This window comes from Salvelinus sp. IW2-2015, unplaced genomic scaffold, assembly GCF_002910315.2.
Source record: "Salvelinus sp. IW2-2015 unplaced genomic scaffold, ASM291031v2 Un_scaffold1440, whole genome shotgun sequence".
Classification (NCBI taxonomy): domain Eukaryota; kingdom Metazoa; phylum Chordata; class Actinopteri; order Salmoniformes; family Salmonidae; genus Salvelinus; species Salvelinus sp. IW2-2015.
In genome coordinates, this window is record NW_019942910.1 from 261,940 (window position 1) to 286,984 (window position 25,045).

A 25,045-nucleotide genomic window follows, 5' to 3' on the forward strand; every position below is an offset into this window, starting at 1 on the left:
AAGCGTGTGTGTGTGTGCATGCGTGACCCAAAATCCACACCGTATTTTTCATGGTACTTTGATGGGAAAATCCAATCATATTGGTTTTTCATGGTTTCGACCCAACCCTGTGAATCTCTAATCTACCACATATTAACTGCTTGAGTAACATTGTCTCCCATTGAAATATGTAAAGTAATTACAATCAGTGCTGGTAGCCTACACTCTTAGAAAAAAAGGTGCCATCTAGAACCTCAAAGGGTTTTTTGGCTATCCCCATAGGAGGACCCTTTAAAGAACCATTTTTGTTCACAGGTAGAACCATTTTGGGTTCCATGAAGAACCCTTTCTATAGAGGGTTCTACATGGAACCCAAAAGGGTTCTACCTGGAACCAAAAAGGGTTCTCCTATAGCGATAACCTTTTCTCTAAGAGTGTATTGGTTAAAGAGCATTGGGCCAGTAACCAAAAGGTTGCTTGTTCGAATCTGCCAATGTGCCCTTGAGCAAGGCACTTATTAACCTTAATTGCTACTGTAAGTCGCTCTGGATAAGAGTGTCTGCTAAATGAYTATAATGTAATGTATCCATCAAGTCCCTTTTCGCTTCAACATTTCAGAAACCATCCACCCATCAAGCCCCTTTAAGTTTCACCATTTCAGACAAGGTTTACAAACGTTTTTACCCAAATGTCAACTTAACGTTGATTCTTACAACCCACACAACATTCTACTGTGTTTGTATGTAAACACACTCTTAAACGTACTTACTATAATTGATATATATGGCTGTCTCACTTAGCTATCTTATCATAGCTATCTTAAAATGTAAATGTAAAATGTGAAGAAAGAAAGAAAATTATATATGCCAGTTTTGGTCAATTATGTTCCATGGATAGGCTAGAAGTGCTTGGGGGAAAATTCTGTGTCTGTTTGTGTGTTTGTACATTGCGATGCGTAATAACTCTCACGTTGTATTGGCGTTTTGTTTGTTTGTGCCCCTGTAAAACACACACATCTCACCACCCCACCTTTATTTTTCTTGTTTTCTTTTCTTTTTTTTGTCCTTGTAAATTTCCGTAACTCTAACACAAAAAGTGAGCTCTTTTAATATATAGAAAGAGCTTAACATTCTGACATGCACTTGTTGTTTCGTTTTTTAAAAATGTTTTCTTTTTAGCTAACAACACCTAACAAAGGCAAAAATCTGAACAGAGAAAGTAAAAAAGAAATGTAAAAAAAAAGAACAAAAATAATAATAAAGAAACAATCAACAAAGAACTTCTGAAAGCGTCAGTCTGTAGTGCGGAGTTTCATTTTCTAACAATATGCATTTCTGCCATGTTAGTTACTTTCATCATTACTTCATCTCATAATATACTACTACAAAAATACTAATCAAATACTACTACATACATAAACAGCCTGGACTTTTACTGTTATCATCACAACGTTAGAATGACTTCACAATAGCTTCTATAGTTAAACAAAGTTACTGTGTTTTCCACGGCTGTTTTGTCCTTAACAATGTTGCAATATACACTTAATAAGGATTATATGTTTGTAGATGTTAAAATGTCCTTGATTAAACTACTTATCCAGAGAATGGAGAGAAAGGGAGGTATGTTGAAATGTACACATGTTTTTACAGTATTACTACTACTACAACAATATTATATAAATGCAAGCAAAATTTTAAATATATTTTTATCAGTAAATACTACTACTAACCCGTTTGTAGCCATCACTTTATGATTATAAAGCATTCAAAAAATTGTATTCCATGTAAGTATATGGCTAGGTTTACACACAAAAAATCATCTACCCTGTGCCCCATACCTAAGTCTATACTTTCCCCCAAAATAATAGTAGCACAACGTTAATATTTATACAACGTTAATAATACTAGCTAACCTGTCTAGTTTTTACAACGTTAATAATACTAGCTAACTTGCCTAGCTTTGACAACTTTAAAAAATGCATAACTCGAACATTAGGTCAAAACAGGAATAAGTACTGCCCTAGACAAAGTAAAAATGCATATCTTATTAATTAGCATCTTACGTATTGTCTTAAGAAATTTCTTAAGTATTATGTTGAGTGTGTTTGGACTCTTGTCACGTTCCTGACCTGTTTTCTCTTGTTTTGTATGTGTTTATTGGTCAGGGCGTGAGCGGGGTGGGCATTTCTATGTGTTGTGTTTCTATGTTGGGTTAAAGGGTTGCCTGGTATGGCTCTCAATTAGAGGCAGGTGTTTGGCATTTCCTCTGATTGAGAGTCATATTAAGGTAGGTTGTTCTCAATGTTTGTTTGTGGGTGATTGTCTCCTGTGTCTTTCGTGTCTGTGTATGTGCACCACACGGGACTGTCTTGGCTGTTCGTTCGTTTGATGTAGTCTGTTCCTGTTCGTGAGTTCTGCGTGTAGTTATGTAAGTTCCATGTTCAGGTCTGTCTACGTCGTGTTTGTTATTTTGTAATTTCCAAGTGTTTTCGTATTTCGTCTTCGTGTTTCAATAAATATCATTTATGTCTAATTACCTCGCTGCGTATTGGTCCACCGATCCTTCTCTCCTCTCCTCGTCCGAGGAGGAGGAATTAGAGAATCGTAACAACTCTGTGTAAACCTAGCCACATGTTTCTGTGCCATACCCATCGTCACTCCCCAACATACACACATTTTTGCATCCGAATTGGAGAAAAAAAAACACATCCTATAGATCTCTCGTAGATTGTAAAGTAGTTTTTTAAAGTATTGTATTTAAAATAGTTTTGCATCCGTCGCAAAAAAAAAAAATTGCTTCTGAAAACTGAAACATAATAACAATCAAAAAGCATAATAATACATTTAAAAAACAAAATCTTTTCTTTTTTTCAACAATTCTTTTTAAATCCAAATCACCGCTTGAGAATAAGCAGAGAAAGTTGGGTATAAAATAAAATATTAAAATGAATAGAAGGACCAAGAAAAAAAATATATAWTTTTTTTCCAGATTACCAACATACCTTCGAATGGCATGACTACTGTATTTACCACCTCGACAGACACACAGCTGTGAATCCAATAAGAAGCCTCACTAAAATGATTTAAAACTGTAAAGTTATGAGATTAATAAATATATATCCTGTCTTTTATCTCACAGGRTCTTGTCATTTTAGCATATATCGATCAGTGTAACCTGATTATAGGTTATAACCTGTTATAACTGTGAGTCAATGACATATAGGCTTCAACGCACAATATATTTTACACTGTACGTATATAATTGTGAAACTCTAGGGGATACTCAACAGCTGCAGTCATATCAAGGAAAAAGGGCTAAATGAAAACTCCAGAACCATAACCTTTGCTCTATGACCTTTGACCTTGGTGGTTCTGAGCAGGGGTCAAGGTCTGGGCATTTTCATCTAACCTAAGTCTATATAAGGTATGTATGTTTGATCAGACATTGGTCATTTAGTTGGACCGCTATAGTGAAAGCTTGGCAAGGTAAGTGTGAATATTTTTTGTTGTTGAAAAATAAAAACAATCATGAGCAACAGTGGCCATGTCTTTGACCTCAGCTGTCTGTTTGTTTAATTTGATTATTCGGCATATCCAGATATATCTAATCTCAAAATATCTCTAATTATTGTTAAATCTCTTTCAGGCTCAGCAGTTATTGGAATCAGTCAATTTTTGCACAGGTACATTTAGGAGAATTTGTATAGTAGGTCGTACAGAGAAGCTGTGTTTGGACCTTGTTATCATAGATAACCAAAGCTGATTCTGATAACAATAGTATATAGATTGACAGTTGGGTCTTTGCCGCGTTGCCTGGGAGACCATCTGAGAAGTCTTTTGTACGACTTCAGACCCCAAAACCCCCAGTGTTCAGGTGGATTCCACCTAATAAAGGGAATAATATCATATTATGCTGTTTCTTTTCTTTACATGTTTGGATGTGAAGAAGAAAGAAATAAGGAAACGGAGTAAGAGTATTCACTCAACATCACCTAAGGAATGAATGTGCTGGTGGACTATTTGATCACAAAGCTCTAATACCTTTGAATTGAATTGAATGAAAACCCACTGAATGACCATGTCTGGTGTTACACAGAAATCTACCCCCCCCTTTCACATCTGGTGTTACAGAAAAATCATTCCCCATATAAAACGTTTTCAGAACTTGGGTGTGGAGACGTAACCAGAAACTGTGTTTTACTGTTTGTTTTTATCTTGCATATAGCATCTAAAATCTCTGTTCAAACATACAAAATTACAATATGCTGTGTCTTGTTTTCTTCCCTTCAGATGGATAGATAGGCTTTTAGGTTATTTACAATGTACACATGAACGTGACCAGACCACATATATTACTTGTCTGTATATGCAGGACAGTCAGATGATAATTTGGGTTGGATAACATGCACGTAGCACGGTTAGCATGATTAGCTATCACAACACGTGGGCTATATGCATTGTCACAGATTGATAGGGTGAGAAGGTCCAGCTGCGTTTCTCACCCATCGAAATAGAATTCCTAGAACGGCCATTCCCATTCAAATCAACGGTAACAGCGGCCATGTTTCTATTCCTATGGTTTCTACCACTCCCATGTTCCTTACAGTATGTCTCATCAACAGTAACATAAGAGATAATTGCACAAGAGCACAAATACAGTAGTTGTTCACAAAAGAGGCATCGGCATGGTGCAGTATGGCCAAGTAGTAAGATTAGATTTTCTTTTCTTTCACAAGGGTTTTTTCTTCGTTTTTCCCTTAAGCAGGGCATTAAGAAGAACATACTTCAAAAGCTTGTACCCACTGGTCAATTCCAGCTGCCTTTTCAGTTTTGTTTTGTCTTTCCAGTTTTATTTTCAGTTTTGTTTTGATGGTGGTTTTAGTTGAATTTATAATTTGGCAAAGACTTTATATTTGCTCGTAGTCAGGCAATCAAGGGTTCATTTGTGCCTCTCTTCTTGATTCCTTTCCCAGGTTCAGACAAAATGGGGGCACAAAATGATCCTAATCTTTGTCATAGATTAAGATGTGTCTGAATACAGAGGGTTCAAAGAAGGAGAAATAAACAAATAAATGAATGGATGAAAAACCGAGAACAAAATGAAATATAAATTCAACAGCCCTTTCTGAAGTCGACAAGGCCATAATAAAACATGCATTAGGGTCGTTGTTAATACTCATTTAGAAAATATAGAGAAATAGGATTATGAAAAAATAGTTTTTGAATGTGTTAAATGTGTTAAATGTGCAAGCGTGTGTGTGTGTGCGCGTGTGTGTGTGTGTTATATATGTTGCAAGTGCGTGTGTGTGTGTGTGTACATCTACATTACTTGTGGCTACTCGATCCCAATGACTGGACGAGACAGCTGCTTGAATCCATTCCACGCAGTCCTAGATCCTTATTAAACACCCAGCCAAAACCACATTCACCAGCAGCAGCTTCCAACGGCCATAAAACCAGACAGTACTGTAGGTACCCATCTGTCTCTCTCCAAAACCCACAACAAGCATCTGAAAAACTCTCTCTCTCTTTCCCCTAACCTCTCCCCCCTTCCCTCTTTTTCCTCTGCCCCTTCCCCCCGTTCTCTCTTTCGCAGAGTTGTTGCCCCAAATCTCACCCTATTCCCTATGGGCCCTAGTTAAAAGTAGTACCCTACATAGGTAGCATGGTGCCATTTGGGACACAGCCAGACTTTCCATTCACAACCAGCTGAGAAATCTGTCTGAAAAGGGTCTCTGTGTCTCTCGCCGTGCAACCAGACACTGTGACACATCGACAGATTACACACACAGACACACACTCACATACACCCACACACACCCACACACACACACACACACACACACACACACACACACACACACACACAAAGCTGAAACTCTAGCTAACTGTCGTCGTAGCCTCTTAAATGTCACTGGCTAAGCAGTTTAGGAGAGGAATAGACTCTCCTGTCTGTGTATAAAGTGTGTGTGTGCGTGTGTGTGACTGTGTGTTTAAGGGGCCTTACTGTATCATGTATCCTAATATTAGCAGGTGACGGGTCTTCAACTCCATCTCATGTGGAGTTAGTCTATAGATATAAATACAAACCTTGCTGGCTCTCACCTCACCATAGGGGATTCAACGATAAGCCAAATGTATTTTAGCATGGAAAGGACCCTGAATGTGCGCCCCAAATGGCACACTATTGCCTAGTGTGCACTATGAAGGGCATAGATGTTCACTCTGAACACAGCCTCAGTCTGCAAACAGAACAGCTTTAACTTGACTTCCTGGTTCTCTAGCTACCCATGGACAGCAGGTGTAAACACTGGTGACAATCTATCACTCACAACACTGACATTGAGACACACTGACTCTAGACCAGGGATCTCCAACACTGTTCCTGGAGAGCTACCGTCCTCACGGGTTTCACTCCAACTCTAAACCGGCAAACCTGATTCTAATAACCCAGCTGGTTAATAAGCTAAATCAGGATAGTTACAACTGGGGTTGAATTAAAAGCTACGGGAGGGTAGCTCTCCAGGAACAGGGTTGGAGAGCTCTGGTCTAGTCAGTGTCTCAATGTCAGCGTTGTGAGTGATAAATTGTCACCAGTGTTTTACACCTGCTGTCCATGGGTAGCTAGAGAACCAGGAAGTCATGTGCTCTGCCCTAGACACTAGAAGGGTACATAGTGTGGATACATAACAATGTAGTAGATATAAATAGTTTGACCGGCCTGGTCCTCTATTGTCATTCACCTCTCCCTACTGTTGCTATCTGTCTCCCCCACGTTTTTGTCTGAACTTTTACCCACATACTGTGCATGCGGGTCAAAGATCAGACTCTACAGTGTGGAGCTTCATAGAGTGGCTATAAAGCATCTTAGCTTGGCGACAAAGCTTCATATAATTTTTCAGGGTTCTGTAACCTACTGTAACCATCCTCCCCTGGTTTTGCCACTTAGGTACTGCAATAAGAGACAGAAACTCCCTCATCTCCTCCTCCACAACACCCACACCATCCCTCCTTCCCTCTCTCTCCCTGACCTCTCCTTCCCCCATCCCCCTCATCTTTATGACCTCCACCTCCACCATTTCATAAATGAGGGATGAGGGTTTCGGTTTACTCTCCCCTTCTCCACCACCAAGCATAGCCATAACTACTATTAAGACTAGCCACTATAATGGTCCGAGATCAGTACGTACTTCAGCCAAATTTGTCTGACTATCATAGACAGAGGAGTTGGCTAAAACGCAAACAGATCTGGGATCAGGCTATGTTATCAATACAAGCTCATCTCTGAACTTCCTCCCATCTGTTTCAACCACGTCACCATGGCACCTGTCACACTTTCTGTCAGACAAAATGCTAAGAACTGTAGCACCTCTCTCATCCATCTACTTCATCTCAGCTCCAGCTGTTTATAATACTGTAGGTGTGTCCGTATTCAAAATGACCAAATATAGATTTAAAGAGATTACATGTTGTGACGGTGTTAAGAACAAAGTGAAAAGCGGTGAGGAATTAAAATGAAAAAAAATGGGATGGTTGGAAAACAAGGTATATAAGAGGAAATAATTAGTATTTTAAAAAAGACACAAAAAACCTGCATATATTTGTACAATTAGAGAACACAGAGTCACAGCTAAATGATAACCAGCCATCAAATGAAGTATGGTTTGTACATCAAACTAGATCGATAATGTCTTAATTAATAAAAATAAATATTTTGGGGGGGAAAATATGATATTTATGTTTAATCAGCAAATACAGAACTAAGCATGCAATCAGATTCATAACGAGAAATTATTCAATAATAGGGCCAATCTAATGTTTGCTCCATAACCGTGGCTGATTAACATCGACCTTGACGACGATGACACAACAGAACACATCAGAACACATCAGAACACATCAGCTGTTCAGTTAGAACTATGAATGACTGATGGTACATCCTTTCGGTTTCCCTCGCTGGCCTGCTGCCCTCCCCGCCATTATCACAGCAGCAGAGAGCCAATGAATCGGCTGAACAAAGTGCTTACTTTACCGCCCTCAGACCGAGCTCCGACTCAATGGCAGCACAGTGCAGTAACAGTAACCTCATTGTGTTAAGAACCCCTCATCAAGGGAGAGCATTAAATACCCTCCTCCTGGTTTAGTACATAACCATACAGTATCTTTCACATGTAAAATGCATGTCACATACTAATACACAGTGCTTTAGGAAACCCTTAAATATAGACCCTGTCCATCATATCTATTCCCAAGGCTGTTGGTTCAACAACATTTGTTCTCTCGGCTGTGTTTGTGTGGAATGGGGGACAAGGGAGGAAGGAGAGTTCCCATTTTACAACAGTGGATGACTTGTACTGCTACATAATCTTTTAAGAGTGCCCGGAATTATTTAAATTCTGGAATGAGTCCGGAATTATCCGATTTGGAGCACTCTATAACCAATCAAATCTCCTTGGATCTCTACCAAACATTCTCCTTCAAGCTTTCCCTCAAACACACAAAACATACCTTCAGGAACAAGACAAAAGACACCTACAGTCATGCATCTTATTTCAACCTTCACATCCCCTTGAAATACTGTGCATATATCTGTATGTCAAATATAGAAATATACAATATAGAAATATACCAGGTGACAGTGACAAACCACCAATTCACCAGACAACAATTAAGATAAAACCATAATGTCTAGTCCGTATGAAGATGGAGTGTAGGGGGATATAGTCTTTGCTGGATGGGTATGTTGAGGACTGAGGCAGTTTGTACGACAACAACCGTGTCCCTATCGTAGTAGTGGATACAACATTGATTTGAACATGTTGTTGGGTGGGTAAGTAGTGGGCATTTGGGCAATAGATTGCATGGGCGTGTTGAGGCTGTGGGAATAGTTTTTTAGTTTTTAATACATGTCTGTGTGCATCATATCAAAGACTGTGTTCACCCTCCAACCAAATACCCTCCAACCTGTCGTATCCCTGGACGTGCTGCGGTGTACTGGTATCCATTTTAGCCATATGGTCTTGGAAAGCCATTGGATCAGTTGATCTGTGGACTCTGCAGGGTATATTGGCAGTCATACAATACAACACTGTGTGTCTGTGACCATGCAAAGTCCACTACCACCACTAACACCAACACCACCTTGACACTGTGGAATTATAAAATCACATTCCTCACTCGCACTCAGATGCTTTTAACAACTGAAAGCTCCATCTTTACTATGGCGAGATAAGGAGAACACGAAGTAACAGTAGAACTGCTTTCCATTTGCCAATCGTGCAGACAGACCGTTCCGACACAGATATGGGGTGTGGACTGGACTGGAGTTTTTAAAATGTTAAACAGTATTCTGTCTTATCAGAGAGACAAATTAGCTCATATTCTCCCATCTCAGTGACCTTTTGTAAATACACTGAGCTCTATTCATTAAATGTCCAACCACCACCAAGGTAAATTCAAAACGACTACTCTCGTGTTGTGGCGTAGCCTACGAAGTCAAAATCTGAATTGTTCAAACCAGCTTTAAAATAATAGGGAGAAATGTAACTAGGCGGTTTTCTGAACAATAAGTTTAGTAAATCATCTGGTCTTGTGGGCACACACTAGCAGCAGGAAAGCACGCTCTCCAAGATCATTTACATACACCAGATGGTCGGCATGGATACGACAGTACATCCAGGGAACCTTACCTTTGACCAGCCAATAGTGATGTTTTAAACTCAGTGGCTTTAAATTGGTCTTCAATCTATTCATGAAGAGAGATGGAAAGAGAGAGGGGTTGTATGGGCTTGTGAGGAAAAGCTCCACCTTCCCGTATTATGGAGAATTTCTTAGAAATTATTTGATTGGGGGGTTTCATGTGGGGTTTCGTATGTTGTGTAGGGGAATGCCTTTGGAGACAAGGGTGGGGTGGTGTAGGAATGACTGTGTACTGCTTCTTCTCTTCACCACTGGAGTCAGGCCACTCACATCTTCATCTTCATCTTTGGCTTCCTCACGACTCGCCACAGCAAAAAAGGGGGGTCAGTCCATGTTTGCTTCTTCGATCGGTGAAAAAAAATAGGAAGTGCTTCTCAGAGAACTGAGAAAATCATTGTCAGCCTTGACAAAGCATTGTTTGGTTGTTTTGAAGAATATGGAATCCGGTATATAATTTGCTTCATTCTTCATTCCACTTTCTCCAGGCATCTCATCCATCGTCCGATATCGATCCAGTCCTAAATCCGTCATTTATCATGGGTGAGTGCGTTCATCCTTTAGAGTCAGAGTCACTGATCAGTCTACCAAAAAATAAAAAGGTATTCTCTTCCTCCGTCCATTTCATCCTTTACAACAAGGTCCCTTTTACAACGAGGGCAGGTTGGAGTCAATGAAGTGGCCAGTAACTGATCTGTAGTGGTTTTAGTCTCAAGTTGGGGGTTGCAATGTAGGCTCGTTCAGTGCTACGTCGTGTCAAGGGCATCATGTCTTAAAGGGAACGTTCAAGAGCCGAAAGCTTATAAAGCTTCTTAGAGTGGCTATGAAGCTTAGTAGAGTGGTTATGAAGCATCTTAGAGTGGCTACGAAGCTTAGTAAAGTGGTTATGAAACCTTCGAGAGCAAAGGGTGTCCCATTTGCTTAGCTGAGCTCTGATCATGTCCCAAAGCTTATGAAGCTTCTTAGGGTAGCTATGGAGCTTCGTAGAGGGGTTATGAAGCATCTTAGAGTGGCTACGAAGCTTAAAATGGTTTCAGAGGGCTGTTTCACAGCATGTCTGATGACTGAGTCTATGTTGATGAGGGACTACAATTCAATCTTTACAAAGGTTGTCAGCTAATATTTGCGATGGTGAAATTTACCATGGAAATATTTCTCTAGCTACTGAACAATGTTGTTAATGTTAAGTCAATCAGAACTATATTAGTTAAATTGTTTTAGTCTTTGTGGTATACTGTAAAGTAATAAGTACAGCTCCCTTTTTCACACTATTAGCAATGTACTATAGAGTAAGCTTGGATTGCACATTAAGTATTAGAAAGCCTCCAGAAAGCTTCTGCTGATAATATATTACCTCTTTAGATACTACGGTTGCATTCAAGTACACGAGGAAAAGTAACAATAAATTAGCAATATGATTAAGTGCTTAAAAACATRAAAACAAAACAACTGAGCAATTGTTTAAAAAAATGAAATAGTTTTAAAAGCAAAAACTGGCCATGTTTTAGTGTTATAAGCGTTCCGTTTCAGTGTAATTATAGCTGTTCCGTTCAGCCATTTTGTGTGAATTATAAGCGTGCAAATGCTCTGTAAGATTCACTGAAGAGCTATTGTTTGTTGGAAAGTATTTTGGGATTTGGTGTTGGATAGAATAGGTCCATAAGGATTTCTACCGTTACCATGGGAGTGATGCGTTCTAGATCAGTTATATTCTGTTATTTCTAAAAGTTAAACGACTCCTCTCCTCCTCCCGTCATCACTTGCACTTTAGCACAACAGCCCATATGGTTTCATAAAGTGCCTCAAGAGTTGTGCAGACTTATTTGCAATTCAGAATGTGTACATATTTATACTTTATATTTACATTAAAAAGATTGAAAGGCATGATATTCTCCAAGCTAGCTTGCATTTTTCTTTTTTTCTTTTTTAAAGGAACTAACATTAGCATCCTGTTGTTAAGAGCTAGATTTGTGTAAATGACTAAATGGTAAAAAAAACTGTGAGAAACTAATTCAAACTAATTAGTCAAAAGTATTTCATGTAGCTGCCTTTTTTTTTGTAAAATATTTTTGTTAGCGGTAGTGTTCAAATCAAACATATTGCAAATATAATGCAGCTTCTGAGGTGTTTCGCTATAGTTGCTTAGGGAGGTTGTTGCCAATCCTTCTGAAGTTTCTTGGGGAACTTTTCCATTTCATGAGGTTCATTCGTTCATTGGGTCTCTGGAAACTTTTCAAATTTTTTAATGTTTCTTCCTCCGTCTTGTCTCTCCTCTTCCTCATCCTCTTCCTCCGGGCTACACGACATCCGACTCGACCACGCACTGCTCCGTGTATTCCTTCACCAGCTCCACATTCAGTGTCTGGCAACAGAATTCGGCCATGGGTTTCCACATGGGAGGATCCAGGAACATCTGGCACATGACGTGCCCCTTCAGGGTGGTGGCGTGGCGCCTCAGGTGACTCAGGAACTGATGGAGCACCAGGCCTATGTCCTTGCCAAACACGTCGATGTTGAGGTAGTACGTGTCCGTCCCAACTCCGCGAGGACCTCCGGGAACCCAGAAGGGGTGGGTGCACAGGCTGGCCACAGTGGGGGTGCAGCGGTCGTCCACCATCCAGTCGATGTCCTTGAATTAATCAATTCATACATTTTATTTGAGAAATTTGAAATACATTTAGAGCTGCTTCAGCCATGGGAGTATAACAATACATAAAAATTCATCAATGATTTAAAAACACAAAGTCTTCTGAATGTTTCCAGAATTTTGCAATCCTTTATGATGATAAAGTCAACTGACTTATTTTCATTGTGTTCCTCCTGTGATTATAATCTTACCTTCTTCAGAAGAATGACCATGTTGCTGGGCACGAGCTTGAACGGCTGCCAGTCCTGGACGATGGTAGCGTTAGGGAGCACGTCGGACATCAGGCCCTCGTTGAGGAACATCTGGTGGGCCTCGTTGAGGTCCAGAAGGACCGGAGGAACCAGAGGGGTGTCAGAACCCTGGGGGGTACCCTCGGAGTAGGTGGGGAGGGTCACAACCGGCCCCAGTTCGGAGAGCCGGAGCTTGAGATCTTCAGCGTTGAAGCGAACCAGCAGTATGCCCTTAGGGAGAGAGGCAGTGGTGAAATGACGTAGGGTAAAGAGTTGTATGGTTGGATAATAGACTGTGAATTAAATGTATCACATAATGAAGCATTGTGAAAGGTTAAATCTGTAATTTTGGTAAAACATGCCTCCCTGACAATTCTTTGTAAACTGCAAAAGTAGATTTGAGTTATAATGGCTTGAATTAAATCTGAGTCTAGTCACAAATATAAGGACTATAGAAATAACTAGAAACAAAATTGACAACTTGGAATACTTGACTTATGGTACAAATCAATCAATTAACCAATCAACGTAGCAATTAACCAATCAACGTAGCAATTAACCAATCAACCAAGCAATTAACCAATCAACCAAGTAATTGAAATAATCAACCAATACCTACCTGTTTGGTGATGAGGCGGTACTTCTGGAAGTCCTTGGGCCCCAGCTGGTCATCGCGGGTCAGCCTGGTCACCTTCACCTCAGGCCACTTGGACTTGACCAGTTGAGAGCAGAACCGTAGCAGCACCCCTGCCACGCCCTTCCCCCTCTCCTGGGGAGCCACACGTAACCCCTCCACCAGCATGGTCTCACCATCGTCAATCACACACACCGACTCCAGGGCAATCTGTTGGGGGAAGAGGGGAGAAACGAAGAAGAGAGGGATAAAGGAGAAGGAGATGGGGAGGAAAGAGGGGGAAAAACAAAGGGAGATTATGAATAACTGAATAAATACATTTTGTGAGTAATTTTCTTGTCATTTTTTCATGGTTGTTTCTAGGTAATAGAACTCTCAATGGTTCCAAAGTAGAACATTTCTCATCTCCAGGTTCCTTTAGGACTCTTCTAACATGGATTCTATTTCTATGGTAACACCCTTGTAATGCTTTTGTCACTCCTTCTCACAACACTTTGCCCTGCTTGTGTGCAAAGCAGTAGTGTGGCGGCAGGTTGGTCTCAGACAGCCAGGCAATGTAGCAGATACTGGTAGCTTCTAATATAGCCCTTATAATGGCCTTATATACATGCTATAACACATTTATAACACTCTTTAATAACCATTTCTCACCACTTTGCCCTGCTTACGTGCCAGTATGACGGTGCGGTTGCTCTCGGACAGCCATGCCTGTTAGCGTTCATAACACTCTTATAACACCTTAATAGAACCCTTATATACATGCTATAACAGGTTTATGACACACTTTATAACTTTTTCTCACCACTTTGCCCTGTTTGCGGGCCAGTATGACAGTGCGGTTGGACTCGGATAGCCAGGCGGTGTAGCGGGTCGGTAGGTAGTCCAGCCCTCCGTAGATGTCTTGGCTTATGGCCATGATCTCATCAAAGTCCTCCTCCGTTGCCACGGTGAACTGCAGGCCTGTCTGGGGCGGAGTCTCGGGGAGCTGGGGGCGGGGCAGGCTGTTCTCAATCTTCATCCTTACAGCTGGTGGGGAAGCGAGGGAGGAGGAGGAAGGAAAGGAAAGAGAAAGTGCGGATGGAGGAGAAGAAACGGGTTGGAGAAGGAAGATGAAGGAGAGAGAAAGGGAGTGAGAGAGAAAGGTGGAAAAAAGCAAGGGAGAGAGATAGTTCAATGATGAGATGGGGTAGAGAGAGGATAGGAATGAGGGAGAGTAGATAGAGATGGGGAAGAGAGAGAAAGATAAAGGTAAAGAGAGTGGGACCAAGAGTAGGAGTATAAAGCAAATGGATAGGATTGCACATCTGTTGCTGTAAATGAGAATATGATCTCATTCTATTAATCTGGCAAAGAGTATATATATTTGTCGCTTTATGTAATAGGCCTACAAATCTAGGATCTTAATTTGATTACCCTGATGCAGGAGATCTGTAATGCAGGAAATGTAAAACCTGTAGTGTATTTGAGGTTTAAAAAGGCTTCTGAAGTTTGTCATTTTCTGTAATTTTCCCTTCCAAAAAAATCTATAAATCCCTACACAAATATCCATAAATTATAATCCACTTGGACTGCATTTACACAAGCAGCCCAATTCTGATCTTTTTCCACTAATTGGTATTTTGACAGATCAGCTCTTTTGCCAATAATTGGGCAAAAAAATCTGAATTAGGCTGCCTTTATAAATGCAGACATAATAATTCACATTTTCTGTTCCTGCAAGATTATTTTCCTGCTGTAGCAAACTGGCTCAAATTAAGATCCTACATCTGTACTCATGATTTCCAGGTGTGGGTTGATGGTCACTTTATACTGAAAGTTATACATTATTCTCATATCTGTTGATAGTGATTTTATTTAATTACCTTTATTTAACTAGGCAAGTCAGAATAAATTATTATTCCAATGACGGCCTAGGAACAGTGGGTTAACTAACTTGTACAGGGGCAGAACAACAGATTTTTCCCCTTCTCAGCTCGGGAATTCGATCTTGCAACCTTTACGGTTACTAGTCCAACCTTCTAACCACTAGGCTACCTGCCGCATTATAAGGAAGTACAAGGACAGAGGACACACTGATTATTCACTGCTGATAGTGTTGAATGTCATCAATACATTATGTGACCCATTTCAGGAAACTAGGCGTATGTCACGTATGTCACGAGAGCCATTTGAACGCAATCTTTTTTTAATACATTTTTTATGTGTTTTTTAGCATAAATGCCTTCTGGAACATGTGAACTTTCATGTGCCTAACTAACAAACTTGTATTCAATCTGTAAATTCGAATAAAATTGTTAAATTAAGGGCCTAGCTGGTTTAGCCACAGAAAAAGTCAGCAACCTTCCCGCTAACCAAGATTGGCTGAGATAATGAGTGGGCTGGACATGCCGAGAGATGAGTTCAGAGTGGTCTGCTATATAGCACGCTTCTGTCTAGTTGAGCTGGTCAGTACGTCTAGGTAATCCTGTCTAATGCAGCTTTTTTTTAAATGTATCGTGTAGTAAAACTGCATAAGTGTTGCTCTCCACTTTCTGGAGGACCGAGTTTTGAAATCTGTGGAATTCGAGTATGATAGCTAAGGAGATGGAGAAAACACCTGTCTCCGGATTACATTTTCAAACTAAGGGCAACCATGGCATCTCTGACAGGGAGAAGCATCCAACCATGATGTATACGGGTAAAATAGTCTAGCTAGCTGCATTTTCAGATATTACATGTTTCTAATTTTGACAAAGTCGTTTTCATTTCAAGTTAAAGTGTACTGTTAGCAAGCGAGTTAATGTTAGCTGACTAGCTCACTAGCTAACGCTACGTATACAATCTTATTATTCGTATCTCAGAGCCTTGATTCGGTCTTATGTACTGTAGAAAAATTTGAAATTGTGTTTTTTACATTGGATAAAAGCAGAGACACAGAGCTTCAATGGGAAAGCAATTCTGCTTTGAAAGTTGATAACCTTGTAACCTCACTTTTGAGAAAATGGCCTTTGAATCTTTTTGGTACCTACTGGAGAGCTCTTCTTTGTCTACACCCATTTAGCATCATTCCCACCCTCTTAAGCTTTAGTTCAGCCAATCTCTTTAAGGGTTGATGCGAGCTTCTGTCCTAACAACAGCAGTCAAGCACCCAAGATAATTAGTTTTAGAGCAGTATTTTATCGCAGTGACATTCTATTACAATGGATACTTGCATAGTGGAGTCTTTTGTTAAGACATGTAGCTAGCTAAACAATGAACCATAATCCATAATCCAAACTCATGACGTTACTACCCTGCATGAATCTGCAGGTAGCTAACCAACCAGGTTCAATGTTAGCTAGCTAACATTAGACTATAACTAGCAAAGCAAATAGCTCTGAGATACAAGTTATAAGATCATACATGTAACGTTAGCTAGCGAGCAGCCAGCTAACGTTAGCTAGCTATCTAACAGTACACTTTAACTTGAAATGGAGAAGACTTCATGTCAAAATTTGAATTGTAATATCTGAAATTGTAGCTAGCTAGACTATCTTACCCGGGGTCGGAAATCGGAGTAGATAGCCAGAGCGAATTTACCAGCTACGTCTATCAACAGTTGTCACAGTGACATTCTATTGAAATGGATATTTGCATAGTGGGGTCTTTTGTTAAGACATGTAGCTAGCTAGCTAGCTAAACAATTAACCATAATCACTCATGACGTTACTACCCTGCATGAATCTGCAGGTAGCTACACAACCAGGATCAATGTTAGCTAGCTAACATTAGGCTATAATTAGCCAGCAAAATGTATAACAGTGAATAATCAGTGTGTCCTCTGTCCTTGTACCTCCAGTCTGGCATCAATCACTATCAACAGATATGAGATGATGCATAACATTCAGCACCAAGTCTAGTGACATGCGACCGACCCGCACGTGTGTTACGAATAGAAAACGGTGGATTCATGTGTATTGCAGAAATAGAAAGCATATAAATATGCTAAACATCGTGTTAATCACTCCAAACTGTATATGAACTTTAGTGGTCTTAAGTTTCCCCATTCGAGTCCTGGAGGTTTCTATCACAACCATACACACTGTTTAGATACATCGGTTCTTTAAGCGTTCACGACACTCAACCACATCCCAGTAATTCACATCAATGGATGGACTTTTACATCAATGGGTATTGGTCAGACAGAGTAAGTAGCTTCACAACACTTCAGCCACAATGTATTGTGTATTGGTCAGGCAAGACATACACTGTTAGAAAAAGGGTTCCAAAAGGGTTCTTCGGATGTCCCCGTAGGAGAACCATTTTTTGTTCAAGGGAGAATTGGTTCCACATAGGTTCCATGTGGAACCTCTGTGGAAAGGGTACTACATGGAAACAAAAAGAGTTCTACCAGGAACCAAAAAGGTTCTACCTGGAACCAAAAAGGGTTGTTCAAATGGTTCTCCTATGGGTTCAGGATAACACCTTTATTTCTAGAATGTATACCTTTTAACAATCACATCCTAGTGTTTTGACCACAGTGGGTCTTGGTCAGGAAAAATATAGACAACACGACCTTTAACCACACAGACAACATGACCCCTAACCACACAGACAACAAACACAACCCCTAACCACACAGACAACCACGAACCCTAACCACACAGACAACACGACCCCTAACCACACAGACAACAGACAAGACCACACTAACCACACAGACAACACGACCCCTAACCACACAGACAACACAAACCCCTAACCACACAGACAGACAACACGACCCCTAACCACACAGACAACACGACCCCTAACCACACAGACAACACGACCCCTAACCACACAGACAACACGACCCTAACCACACAGACAACACGACCCCTAACCACACAGACAACACGACCCCTAACCACACAGACAACACGACCCTAACCACACAGACAACACAACCCCTAACACAACCAGACAACACGAACCCCTAACCACACAGACAACACGACCCCTAACACAACAGACAACAGGACAGAGCGCGGTAAACCACACAGACAACACGACCCCTAACCACACAGACAACACGACCCCTAACCACACAGACAACACGACCCCTAACCACACAGACAACACAACCCCTAACCACAGACGGCACTAGTGTAGTTTCTGGTCTGGTCATTGTCAGGATGCCAGGCCACTTTGCCCGTCCAGTTTGGCACCAGTTTGCATGTGGCACGGAATTAGGAGACTGGCATCTGTCCCCCTCCCACTCCTCTCTACCAACCCCCTACCCCCCTAATCCCTTTGGTAACCTCTTTCGATTCCTCGGAAAACACAGTCTCACTCGGAAAACAAACACATTTCTCCAGGCTTGGGAAAATAACGTGGCGAGACGGGCGAGAGGAGCGGAGGGCTCAGGTCGTTGGAATGTGATCCCAGAAAGGTGCAGAGAAGCTTGGGCAGTTAAAGACTGTTTGTATGTGTGTGTGGGTGTGTCTCCGTCCATGTGTGTGTTCTCAGCCCCACGCATACATGGACAGTTAGTGTTATTTGGCCCCAGGGGGAATGAGGCTTCTAGCTGACGCGGTGAAGCAGGGCCGGACATTTCTGATAATCTGTCAATGGGAGATGTGAGTCTGAGCTGGAGAAGGGGCGGCAGGGAGGGAGGGGGAGAGAGAGAGAGGCCGGACGCCTGCATGAGACAGAGAAAACACTGTCTCGCCCCACCAGATCCCAACTCTCTCTCTCTCTCTCTCTCTCTCTCGCTCTCTCTCTTTTTCTCTCTGGTACTTTTCCATCAACTGGCATGCACAGACATGGTGCCGTCAACAATGTGTATAAACCCAGGATGACTGAATTGAAGCCACTGCGCAGCCATCTTGGTACTCCTCAATTGTAGCTATAGAAAGGCTTTTATTAATGTCGACATTTGTTTATTCTATTACAGACACCTTAATGCATACTTTTACATTATATTATGTAAGATAAACATAACAAATATATGTACAGTGCATTCGGAAAGTATTCAGACCGCTTGACTTTTTCCACATTTTGTTACGTTACAGCCATACATTAAAATGTATTCAATTGTATTTTTTCCCTCATCAATCTACATACAATGACAAAGAAAAAAAAAATTGTTGATTTTTTTGCAAATGTATAAAATATAATTAACTGAAATATCACATTTACATAAGTATTCAGACCCTTTACTCAGTATTTTGTTGAAGCAGCTTTGGCAGCGATTACAGCCTTGAGTCTTCTTGGGTATGACGCTACAACCTTGTCACACCTGTATTTGGGGAGTTTCTCCCAACCTTCTCTGCAGATCCTCTCAAGCTACACTACCGGTCAAAAGTTTTAGAACACTAACTCATTCAAGGGTTTTCTTCATTTTTACTATTTTCTACATTGTAGAATAATAGTGAAGACATCAAAACTATGAAATAACACATGTGGAATCATGTAGTAACCCAAAAAGTGTTTGAAAAAATCAAAATATATTTGAGATTTGAGATTCTTCAAATAGCCACCCTTTGCCTTGATAACAGCTTTGCACACTCTTGGCATTCTCTCAACCAGCTTCACCTGGAATGCTTTTCCAACAGTCTTGAAGGAGTTCCCATATATGGTGAGCACTTGTTAGCTGCTTTAACTTAATTCTGCGGTCTGACTCATCCCAAACCATCTCAATTTGGTTGAGGTCAGGGGATTGTGGAGGCAAAGAAAAGACACGGCGATTGGAACCAAAAATCTTAAATTTGGACTCCAGACCAAAGGACAAATTTCCACCGGTCTGATGTCCATTGCTTGTGTTTCTTGGCCCAAACAAGTCTCTTCTTCTTATTGGTGTCCTTTAGTAGTGGTTTCTTTGGCCTGATTCACACAGCCTCCTCTGAACAGTTGATGTTGAGATGTGTCTGTTACTCCGTGAAGCATTTATTTGGGCTGCAATTTCTGAGGCTGGTAACTCTAATGAACTTATCCTCTGCAGCAGAGGTAACTCTGGGTCTTCCATTCCTGTGGTGGTCCTCATGAGAGTCAGTTTCATTATATCGCTTGATGGTTTTTGCGACTGCACTTGAAGAAACTTTAAAAGTTCTTGAAATGTTCAGGATTGACTGACCTTCATGTCTTAAAATAATGATGGACTGTCGTTTCTCTTTGCTTATTTGACATGTTCTTGCCATTATATGGACTGGTCAAAACACAACTGAATGGCTCAAATGCATTAAGGAAATACATTCCAGAAATTAACTTTTAAGAAGGCACACCTGTAACGGTTTTCTTCCAGGGGTGAAGGAGAGGACCAAAGTGCAGCGCAGCTAGTGTTAAACATGTTTAATAAAGAACAAGTGAAACACTACAAACAACAATACAAAATAACAAATGTGCAAAAACCGAGACAGACCTATCTGGTGCAGACAATCACAGAGACAGGAAACAAACACCCACAAAATCCCAACACAAAACAAGCCTCCTATATATGATTCTCAATCAGGGACAACGATTACCATCTGCCTCTGATTGAGAACCATATTAGGCTGGACATAGAAACAGACAAACTAGACACACAACATAGAATTCCCACCCAGCTCACGTCCTGACCAACACTAAACAAGCAAAACACATAATAACTCTGGTCAGGACGTTACAACACCTGTTAATTGAAATGCATTCCAGGTGACTACCTCATGAAGCTGGTTGAGAAAATGCTAAGAGTGTGCAAAGCTGTGTCGTGGAAATTCTAATCTGTAATGAGGAGAAACAAGGTCAATCACCAATCAGGATATTACTTTATTTAAAATGTATTAATGAGGAAAGCATAGAGCAATTGCTTCTATAATGACGAGGCTGGTAGGCTCAACACTTCCAAGTGTTGTGGCGAGTAGCTCTGACATACGAAGAATACAAATATATTTTATAGAAAAGATACGCCCTTTTAGTCTTCATGACAAACAACAGATGTATGGAATGGGTCACACGGTAAAACTTGATATATGAGAAAGGAGTCTCCCGTAGCCAGATAGCATTTGCTATGAAGACTATACTTACTGTTTAGTCTRGCCCCTAAGATGAGGCTCCGATCTCATTCCCGGTACTTCATAGCACAGAAACACTAATTCATTCTATGGCATAAATCAATTGTCAACTTCAGATACTCCCATCTCAAGTAAAACCCCTTCTTGACCACACGCCTGGACAAGCTCACGGAGGGGACTGAGCCTCTGGGTCATACACTACCCCAGGATAGGTGCAACATCAGAGATGACATACAATGGTTCCAGGCACTACCGCACACATCTTTTCTTAGACATTATCTACTCCAAGGCCAAAGGAGGGAGTGACTGGCGCACAGACATTGTGGAGACAAGTAATTGGTTCCCCATTAATCACACCATCCTTTCACATGGTTTAGAATAGGTAAAGACACATTCACATGGTTTAGAATAGGTAAAGACACATGGTTTAGAATAGGTAAAGACACATGGTTTAGAATAGGTAAAGACACATGGTTTAGAATAGGTAAAGACACATGGTTTAGAATAGGTAAAGACACATGGTTTAGAATAGGTAAAGACACATGGTTTAGAATAGGTAAAGACACATGGTTTAGAATAGGTAAAGACACATGGTTTAGAATAGGTAAAGACACATGGTTTAGAATAGGTAAAGACACATGGTTTAGAATAGGTAAAGACACATGGTTTAGAATAGGTAAAGACACGTGGTTTAGAATAGGTAAAGACACATGGTTTAGAATAGGTAAAGACACATTCACATGGTTTAGAATAGGTAAAGACACATTCACATGGTTTAGAATAGGTAAAGACACATTCACATGGTTTAGAATAGGTAAAGACACATTCACATATGAAGACAATGTTCCTTCCTGTCCTCTTCTCTTTCTGATATTCTGCATAGCACCAGGGACATGTGAAAGACGAGCCTGACCTCTCACCTCTCTGGGCCCCAGGTGACTGAGCCCCAGCTGAGGGAGGAAGTGCAACTGCCAACACCAGAGTCCGAAGGGATACATTTTAATAACAAGCATATCATACAAGCATATTATGCAGATAAGACAGGTTTGGTTTACAGGAGTATTTATGGTCCTGCGCCCAGATATTTAAATGATTACTTTCCTCGTGTTAGGGATGCACACAATCACAGCACCAGATCAGGTGTGCTTATACACGTTCAGGAGTAATGCTGGGAAAGGTACTTTCTTGTATACTGGAGCCTCAGAATGGAATGAGTTGCCTCTGCCTATAAAAACAATGTCCTCTCTGGGCAGCTTTAAAAAATAAAGTAAAATCTGTTTGATGTCTTCTGTGCCCATATGAATAACCCCTATGATGTAACTGGAATGATGAGATAGATGTTCTTCTTCTCTGTTTTTGTTTAATTATTTCACTGCCATACTGTGTTGGATCTTGGCTAGCCATCTTGTCTCAAGAGGACCACAATGGAAATAAGTCCCAGACTTTATTGTGTGTTATCCTCGATGATTTTATTCATGTGCATGTATGGCTTTTAAGTTTTATGTGTGCTTGTTTTTTTTAAATGGTCGAATTAATAAACTAAACTAAACTAAGTAAAGGCCCGGTGTTACAACCTGCTGTATCGTTCCATTAATACAGGACTAGTAAAGGCCCAGTGAAATAATAACTAATTTTATTCMGATTTTTCAGGAGGTGCTGTAGCACCCTTAAGCACCCCTACTTCCCGCCGCTATGGATGTTCTGCATGATGTTCTTGCTCACAGTTGGACGGTAGGCAGGTTGTTTCTGCATGATGTTCTTGCTCACAGTTGGACACACACACACACACACACACACACACACACACACACACACACACACACACACACACACACACACACACACACACACTAACTGTCCTGTATATAAACACAGAGGACTTGACAGAGATTAGAACACTACTGTATGTTATCCCTTTACGTAATTGAAGGGACACGGCGACAGATGTGTCAAGGTTTGAAATAGATGTCTGCATCCCAATTATTCCCTATTTAGTGCACTACTTTTGGCCCTTCCCAACAATGCAGAGAGAAAGAAAATAGAGAAAAATATAGAAAAGTAAAACAAAAAAAAACTAGTAATATATACATGATAACTGGGCTATATACAACGGGTACCAGTACCAAGTCAATGTTTTTTTCTTCTTTTTTTTTCACCTCTATACTATTGCTGTAGACATCTGCTCTTTTATTTTTTATTTTTTTATTTCACCTTTATTTAACCAGGTAGGCTAGTTGAGAACAAGTTCTCATTTGCAACTGCGACCTGGCCAAGATAAAGCATTGCAGTTCAACACATACAACAACACAGAGTTACACATGGAATAAACAAACATACAGTCAATAATACAGTAGAAAAAAAGAAAACAAAAAGTCTATATACAGTGAGTGCAAATGAGGTAAGATAAGGGAGTTAAGGCAATAAATAGGCCATGGTGCGAAGTAATTACAATATAGCAAATAGACACTGGAATGGTAGATGTGCAGAAGATGAATGTGCAAGTAGAGATACTGGGGTGCAAAGGAGCAAGATAAATAAATAAATACAGTATGGGGATGTTGGATGGGCTATTTACAGACGGGCTATGTACAGCTGCAGTGATCTGTGAGCTGCTCTGACAGCTGGTGCTTAAAGCTAGTGAGGTAGTGATTTTTGCAGTTCATTCCAGTCATTGGCAGCAGAGAACTGAAGGAAAGGCGGACAAAGGAGGAATTGGCTTTGGGGGTGACCAGTGAGATATACCTACTGGAGCGCGTGCTACGAGTGGTGCTGCTATGGTGACCAGTGAGCTGAGATAAGGCGGGGCTTTACCTAGCAGAGACTGTAGATGACCTGGAGCCAGTGGGTTTGGCGACGAGAGTGAAGCGAGGGCCAGCCAACGAGAGCGTACAGGTCGCGTGTTGGGTAGTATATGGGGCTTTGGTGGCAAAACGGATGGCACTGTGATAGACTGCATCCAATTTGTTGAGTAGAGTATTGGAGGCTATTTTATAAATGACATCGCGCAAGCGAGGATCGGTAGGATAGTCAGTTTTACGAGGGTATGTTTGGCAGCATGAGTGAAGGAGGCTTTGTTGCGAAATAGGAAGCTAATTCTAGATTGAATTTAGGATTGGAGATGCTTATGTGAGTCTGGAAGGAGACTTTACAGTCTAACCAGCCACCTAGGTATTTGTAGTTGTCCACATATTCTAAGTCAGAGGGACGACGGGCAGGGCGGGCAGCGATCAGATGAAGAGCATGCATTTAGTTTTACTAGCATAAGAGCAGTGGAGGCCACGGAAGGAGATTGTATGGCATTGAAGCTCATCTGGAGGTTAGTTAACAGTGTCCAACGAAGGGCCAGAGTTATACAGAATGGTGTCGTCTGCGTAGAGGTGGATCAGAGAATCACAGCAGCAAGAGCGACATCATTGATGTATACAGAGAAGAGAGTCGACCCGAGAATTGAACCCTGTGGCACCCCCATAGAGACTGCAAGGTCCGAACAACAGGCCCTCCGATTTGACACTGTAACGTTCGTCTTGCGGAGAGAGATTGGACCAAGGCGCAGCGGGTGATGAAGACATGAATGAATTTATTTAACAAGACGTAAACGAACACTAACACGAAAATATACTTGAAAAATTACAAAACAACAAAACGACGTAGACAGACCTGAACTTGAGCACTTACATAAACACGAAGAACGCACGAACAGGAACAGACTACACAAACGAAACAGTCCCGTGTGGTAACACATACAGACACGAGATACAACCACCCACAAACAAACAGTGAGAACACTCTACCTTATATGGTTTCTCAATCAGAGGAAACGTCAAACACCTGCCTCTAATTGAGAACCATATCAGGCAAACCATTAACCA

The 25,045-nt window shown here is 40.9% G+C and overlaps 1 protein-coding gene across 1 annotated transcript in view; it reads right to left on the reverse strand.

Annotated features, from left to right (window-relative positions):
• Positions 1-1,070: 1,070 nt before the first annotated feature.
• Positions 1,071-25,045, reverse strand: part of LOC112070857 (histidine N-acetyltransferase-like) — a 43,011-nt gene continuing 19,036 nt past the window's right edge. Inside the window, exons 2-5 of the mRNA XM_024138315.2 lie at positions 13,988-14,211; positions 13,171-13,395; positions 12,513-12,782; positions 1,071-12,303 (exon numbers count right to left, since the gene is read on the reverse strand). Coding sequence (XP_023994083.1) covers positions 11,971-12,303; positions 12,513-12,782; positions 13,171-13,395; positions 13,988-14,203 — 1,044 coding nt within the window. The 5' untranslated portion in view covers positions 14,204-14,211 and the 3' untranslated portion in view covers positions 1,071-11,970. The remainder of the gene's footprint in view (positions 12,304-12,512; positions 12,783-13,170; positions 13,396-13,987; positions 14,212-25,045) is intronic.